We start from the raw sequence: 6,626 nt of genomic DNA, 5'->3' as shown, positions 1-6,626 counted from the left end.
TTGACTCCTTGCGTATTGAGGGTCCAAAATTTACTGTCGTAAACCGAGGACCACCAGTTCTGTGCAAATGAGGGCCTACAAGCTGATATACACTAAACTACCACTAGGTGAGGCTAGTCGTCCAGGTTTTGCGTGTATAAAACGGTGTGTTGGAAATGGAGACGAACGCTTAATTTATTTAGTTGGTAATATTCAATTAATATGCCTTTCAAATTACAAAACAGGATAAAGTTTTACAAGGATATAAGGTGGAAATCTTCAACGTGTGCCACACACTATTGCTGAAACAACTGCAGCAACAGGATAATTAGATAAAGGGCTGCTCGTGCCAATTTTTAAAATCAACATTTAAAAAAAACACAATAAAGTCAAATGCATGAGCACTATTCCTACAGCCATTGTCTTTTTCGTCACAGTAATTTACATTCACAAATGGGATAGTTATTTAATGGCATGCAACCCATCTGGACAAGTGGCATTTCAAAGTAAGTAAATGGATGAGATATGTGTAATGACATTGATATTTACATAAAACGTAAATTTATCTTCTGTTCTTAACCAATAGCATGGAGTGCAGCATCATTTTCTTTCGGTCTTCTAATGTTAATACTTATGCTGAAAAAGCAAACTCATCCATAAGTGCAAGTTTTACCGAGCATTTCTGCCAAGACATACTTCATTTGACATCTTTCATAATTCGATCTGTTTACGTCTTGTAATCTAAGACATGCTACTGGTTTACAGCCGCTTGCCTACTTGACGGGTTACGTAAGTGTTATGTAAGCATGTGTTATAGAGAGCTGTCAGGGTGGCTGGCTACAACACGCACACCAACAGGCAGTAGATTCCACAGGGTTAGAATAATAATTAAAAAAAAAACTTTATTAATACTTTAATATAGGCAATATCAATAATAGTTTACAAAATTCCGACCAACAAGCCTTTCAAAATAAAAATCCAGAGTACCTCTTTCTATAGAAAACTATTACTACTTTTTGTCTCAACTTTACATTCACTCTGTTTGCCACAGACACAATATTTTAAAGCATAATACATATCATCGGTGTGTCCGCACTAAATGAGTCAAAGGCAACACCATGAGTGGATCTGGAATTTGAGAGACAACACAAGGTGGGTTGAAAACGAAAGCTATGTACACGCTTGGCATACGGCTAGCATAAACCCTCCTCGGGAGGCGACGCAAATACACTCATTAGGTCACGTATCAAAAATAAAAATGTAGAGAGTAGCATAAACCAAAAAGGACACGACTTCACAGGAGCTCAATTTCGACGCACACATGAGTCATGTGTCACAAGGAAATCCTAAAGGCATGTATGCTCACTGCACACAGATCATGAGTGACATGCCTTATACAGTGACAACGCCCTGAATTCTTTACAAACACTAATATGTTTACCAAGATAGCTGGAGGATGAGTGATACATTGTGGTCAACACGAAAAGGAATTTTGTTAATTTTTTTTTTTTTTTTTTTTTTTTAATAAATCATGTAAAGTTGCAGTTCTGAGACAAAAACAGTAGATCAGTAGTAGATCTGTTGTTCTTGGATCTACAGCAGATCGAATGAGTCCAAGCAGCATCTACTGTATAGTACAAGGGGCTTTTGTTTAATCCTTACATTCATCATAAACTGGTATGTGTGTGCAAATCGACAGATCTAAATATACTGTTTTGTGGGGTGGGAGCTAATGTCCCGTACATTCTGGATTAACATCTGACATTCAGCACTGAGAGCAGAGAAGAGTGTCCCCGCCACACTGTAAAAACAGTTGGCTTAAAAATGACACAATTTTGGGTCAAAAATGGACCGATGCACAAATGGGGTCAATTTGACCAACTTTCTTGCACTGTTTTGTAAAAAAGAGCCAATTTTTGGGGTTGTTTTTCACAAAACTACCCATTTTTGGGGTTGTTTTCTGCAAAAACAACCAAGAAAGTTGGGTCAAATTGACCCAAGTTGTGGATGGGGGTCCATTTAGACCCCAAATTGTGTTATTTTGAACCCAACTGTTTTTAGAGTGTACACTCTTGCACACTCATTCTCGCAAATTCACAGTGTTTCAGAATCATGCAACAGGTGGGCATGACCCTTGCAAAGCCACACAGAGGAGCAGATGATAGAAGGTGGTTGACAGTTTAAGAGTTCAGGGCCTCTTTTGCTTTGTTTAGCCCCTGAGCACACAAAAGTCTAAGGTTACTCTTTGGTTTCCAGGTTTAATGGGGAGACCTGGTTTAAAGCTTTCTGAAGTACAGGGGAGTCCATGGAGCTCTGGCGTGGAACCGGAGACCCCGCCCTCTGGGACATCACCACAGGTGGGGAGAGTGTCTCTGGGGTTAAGCTGTGAGCAGAGGCGCTCATGCCAGGGTACATGACTGGCATGCCCCCGGGATACCAACACTTCTCCAGCATGGGCAGGTACGCCGCCGCTGCTGCAGCCGCAGGCGGGATGAGATAGAAGGGGAGGCAAAGCGGGTGCTGGTTGGGGGAGAAAGCCACGTAGCTGCCACGGCCTCCGGCCAGAGGACCGGAGAGGCTCTCGTCGTCACAGGAGTCAGACCGCGACTTCTTGGCCCGGGGCTCGCCCCCCTCGTGCTTGACGCCGCTGGCCGGCCGCTCGGGCGCGGTGTGCTTGAGCTCCCCCTCCTTTCTGTGGCCGTCCGACCACGGGGCTTTGGGGTCGCGTTTGTCATGTTCGCCCCCGTAGCCGCTGTCAGTGTCTGTGTCGCTGCCGCTCTGCTCCCCGAGCGCGCCAGGGTAAGTCCTTTGAATGACGGGAACGCAGTTCTTGGACGGGCCCTCGGTGGCTCTGGAGGGCTGCTCCGCGGGTTTCTTCAGTTTCTCCGAACTCTGAAAGACGGACTCGCTGACGAGCGCGTCGCTTTGATGTTGTAGTACCTCCGAAGCGACCTTGTGGATGTGGCTGATGACATGGGATGGCATCAGGTCTTGACTGCTGTCTCGGCGAGCCAGATAGTGGAGGACCTCTTTTGCGCACAGGTGGAAACCCGAACGGAACATCTGCTCGCTGACCTCTGGGTCGTCACCGCCGTGGTCACCTGGCGCAATGTTAGAAGGAACAACGTTACTCTTTGTGCTTCCATGCACACAACTTCAAGTTTCCCCATCAAGCCAAATTGTATTTCACATCCAAAAATTCTATCGATCAATCTATCTATCTAACCAGCAATCTATCTAGCGATCTATCTATCAATCAATCTATCTATCCAGCGATCTATCTCGCGATCTATCTAGCTATGAAGCTATCTATCTAAACAGGATCTGTTTGCATTTCAGTCAAGCTATATCGCAGTCACTGTTTGTTACATCATCAATTAGCAAAGATGCCGTTAATATATGTCAACTCTGTTCATGTGAAGCCCTTTGAGACTTTCTTGTGATTAAGGACAATACAAATATATTTGACTTGACTTGCTGCTCCACGTGTATTTAAGTAACAGGTGTTTGAAGGTTGTTAATTACCGTAACATCTGTGATCACGTGTGTTAGCCTGTCTTTGGAATTTTGTATTATAGATGAAGTTACATGTTTTGGTTGGTTTGTAAATATGGAATTTTTTTTTTTTTTTATAGTGAAAAATATTAGCTTCACTTCTAATTTGTAGAACTGGGCAAGGGGGCAAGTGTGTTTTAATAAGTTAATCATTTTAAATGAATGTGTGGGAGGGGTAAAACCATAAACACAATTTTTTTTTTTTAAATATATGGTTTCTCTATATTGTGGATTTTCACTATTACGGGGACTGGAATGCGTCCGCTGCAATCAACAGGGATTCACTATATACACACGTTCTGTGAGGTGAAACGTACTTATTTGCAGATCCTTTTGCAGCTCCATGATCTTCTGCTGCTGCTGCTCCAGCAGGCTGTTCAAGGCGTTCACGTGCTTCAGAGTGAGTTCCAGCACTACCGCTTTCTCCAAATGACCCAGCGTCTAAAAACAGGAAGACCTTCGATAAGAATGTTGATCTTTCTTATGTAACACATTCTGCAGCCAAACAGAGGCTAAGCCTCAAACACCATAGGGAAATCAAGCAAATGCAATGTACGTCTAAAGGACGCCGGACAGAATATAGTCAACATCGTGATGTTAATAGTACAAAAAAAAATCAGATTGATAAACAATAATTATTTGATTTAAAAAATGTAGTTTTTTTTTGTAGTTGACTGACCTTTCTATTGTGTTTTTTTCATTACCGCAAACAAACCACGAGGTGTGTGTGTGTGTGTGTGTGTTTGTGTTTGCTTGAATGACATGCAAAAAAAGTCAAATAAACACTCACTGTAAGTTTGAGGTGCTCTGGCAGTAAATCTTTGAGCTGGGCAATGCATTCGTTGATTCTGTCTCGTCTTTTCTTTTCGATTAGTCGATGTGGCAACTTGTAGGTCTCCTGCAGGCATGAGCGACACTCTCACGTTGACATTTATTCTTGTGAGTTTACTTTTAAGAAATATAAGTGCGTTAAAAGAACTTGAAATTACCCTGCTCTCATCGCCTCGTTTCATGCCTCTTCTTGACTTGTACACGTAAATGGGAAAATCCATCCTATAGAGAAAAGTGAATTATTTATTTTCCATTTAGTAGTAAGAACAGTATTTGTTATATAATCCTTAGTAAGGATTATAAGGATTCCTTACCCCTGCATGTCAGCGATATCCAGCGATGGGTGTTTGGGCACGCACGGTGGCGGTTGCGCCCTCGTAATTCCCTCCATGTTGCTCAAATACAACAAGTCAAATTGCTAAAACACATACAAACTAGAAACGATCCGAAGCGGGAAAAAAACAAAACAAAAAAATCCCCAACCGATTTCGATATTCCGTGTCTCGTGCGCTTCTCTCGCTTTCTGTCTCCTGGGAGCTGGTGGCACCGCGCGTGTTTGTCACCCTCTGATGTGTGAGGACTGTGTATGACAGACTCGATTCCGTGGTCCGTCTGAGTGTGCGCGAGGAATGGGCGGGTGGCTCGATGCCTACGTGTGGAACAAGTCCTGTGACTACAGGCACGTCCCTCGCCTCCAAACACACTGTGCAACTGTGAAGTCCATCACATGAGCCTCACGTGTTGGACGGCGCTTTCAAGGGCTCTCCCCCCCCCCTCCCTCCCTGCGCCGCAGCTTCCTGTCGGTGCACGCACGAGAGCGCGCACGCACACGCGGGCTAAGTACAGCCTATTACTGTAGTAGACCTCTCGCCACCCACGGGAGCCAAGTCCCGTGTACCACCACGCTCCGACTCTCTGGAGTCTGGACAGTGTGCAAGCTTTGTCCTTCGAACCCCCGCCCCCTTCCCTTTGTTATCAAAGACAGAAAGTAGAGCAGCAGACGTTGAAAACTTCCTTCATTGTGGATTAGTCACTCGCACGGCGCGCAAAATGCAAACATTTCACTTCAACAAACAAATAAATAAACAAACAAACAAACAATCAAACAAATATGTCAATAATTAAACAAAAAAAAACGTTTTCATTTCATTGCATATAGCTGTTTTTTTATTTTTTTTTATTGAATTTTATCCCTTGGGATGACTTCTGATTTAAACTTTCAAACTGGCTACAACAGTCGTATGGTTTTCGATTTACGTTTAGTCAACGTTAACTGTACAGTAAACCATAATTTTATTTGGAAAACATTGATTTGATTGGAAAGTTACGCAATAAGTCAAGAAGACCAGGTGTTAAACACGTGTTATTTTGACAAATTTGGCCAGCTTCCAAGTGGTTGTGTGCGGCATTGGCAGCGTGCTTGAGGTTTTGCTTCGTGCTTTACGCTTGCTGTCATTGATATGATAACTCCGAAACTGGACCTGCTTGTTCCGTGTCACGTTGCCTCCGAACTGCAAGCGAGAAAAACAACCTCGGCGGCCCCGGGCTGTGACGTCACGAGACGACGAGCCCCGTTTACCGTTCGACGTTATTCGTCATCAGTGCCTCAATTAATTATTGAATCTTTGACCAGGTATATTTTGACTCGAAATGACCCATAAAATTCTTGTGGACTACTATTTTGAAGGAAACTACTATTCGCCCAAACTACTTCCGTTTTTGACATCCTGAATTTATTAGCTTTAGCTTTAAATTTAATAGTTTTGTGATATTTCGTTCTAGAGCTACCAAGACTCTTTATTTAAAAAAAACAACACTATATATATATATATATATATATATATATATATATATATATATATATATATATATATAATTAAAAACTATCAGTCACAGCTTCACGTGCATCACTGCTCACAGAGGCTCGTATAGGGACACACAGAGGCTTTAGCAAAATAAATTCCAGTTAGCAGCGAAAGTCTAAAAGAAGGACTCAGAAGGTGCTCTACTTCATGCAGGGATACAAAGGCGTTGTTTGAGACGCGGACGGGTGCAACCATCGGCGCCAACCTGACAGTTCCATTAGGTCATCATAGGTTAATTGCCTCTGTTATGTTTTAATTGATAATTCCAATATTGATAATAATTCCAAAAATACAACATCAAACCAGTAACATTTCGTTTTTGGCAATTCTCGATCATAAACAAGTTACGGAGTCACGCCGTTCATGTTTTTAGTGAGCTAGGGGAGGTTCTTTCGG

The 6,626-nt window shown here is 42.6% G+C and overlaps 1 protein-coding gene across 1 annotated transcript; it reads right to left on the bottom strand.

Moving 5' to 3' along the window:
* Positions 1 to 855: 855 nt before the first annotated feature.
* On the bottom strand, positions 856 to 4,913 carry bhlhe40 (basic helix-loop-helix family, member e40). The gene is made up of 5 exons (XM_086041707.1): positions 4,680 to 4,913; positions 4,524 to 4,587; positions 4,325 to 4,432; positions 3,852 to 3,975; positions 856 to 3,080 (listed from the first exon to the last, which is right to left on the bottom strand). The coding sequence occupies exons 1-5, from the start codon at positions 4,754 to 4,756 to the stop codon at positions 2,218 to 2,220; spliced, it is 1,236 nt and encodes a 411-aa protein (XP_085897833.1). The 5' UTR covers positions 4,757 to 4,913; the 3' UTR covers positions 856 to 2,217.
* Positions 4,914 to 6,626: the final 1,713 nt, after the last annotated feature.

The sequence above is a fragment of the Filicampus tigris genome, chromosome 9, assembly GCF_054856515.1.
Source record: "Filicampus tigris isolate MCC_2025a chromosome 9, RoL_Ftig_1.0, whole genome shotgun sequence".
NCBI lineage: Eukaryota > Metazoa > Chordata > Actinopteri > Syngnathiformes > Syngnathidae > Filicampus > Filicampus tigris.
The sequence above is the reverse complement of the archived record's forward strand: the minus strand, read 5'-3'. Positions and strand labels throughout refer to the sequence as shown.

What these genes read in the sequence shown, in the direction of transcription:
- bhlhe40 (XM_086041707.1), bottom strand. Translation starts at nt 4,756, where the DNA reads ATGGAGGGAATTACGAGGGCGCAACCGCCACCGTGCGTGCCCAAACAC. An exon ending in GATATCGCTGACATGCAGGG is followed by an intron (nt 4,588 to 4,679) that starts GTAAGGAATCCT and finishes TTTTCTCTATAG; the next exon opens with GATGGATTTTCCCATTTACG. An exon ending in GCAAAAGGATCTGCAAATAA is followed by an intron (nt 3,081 to 3,851) that starts GTACGTTTCACC and finishes ACATTGCGCCAG; the next exon opens with GTGACCACGGCGGTGACGAC.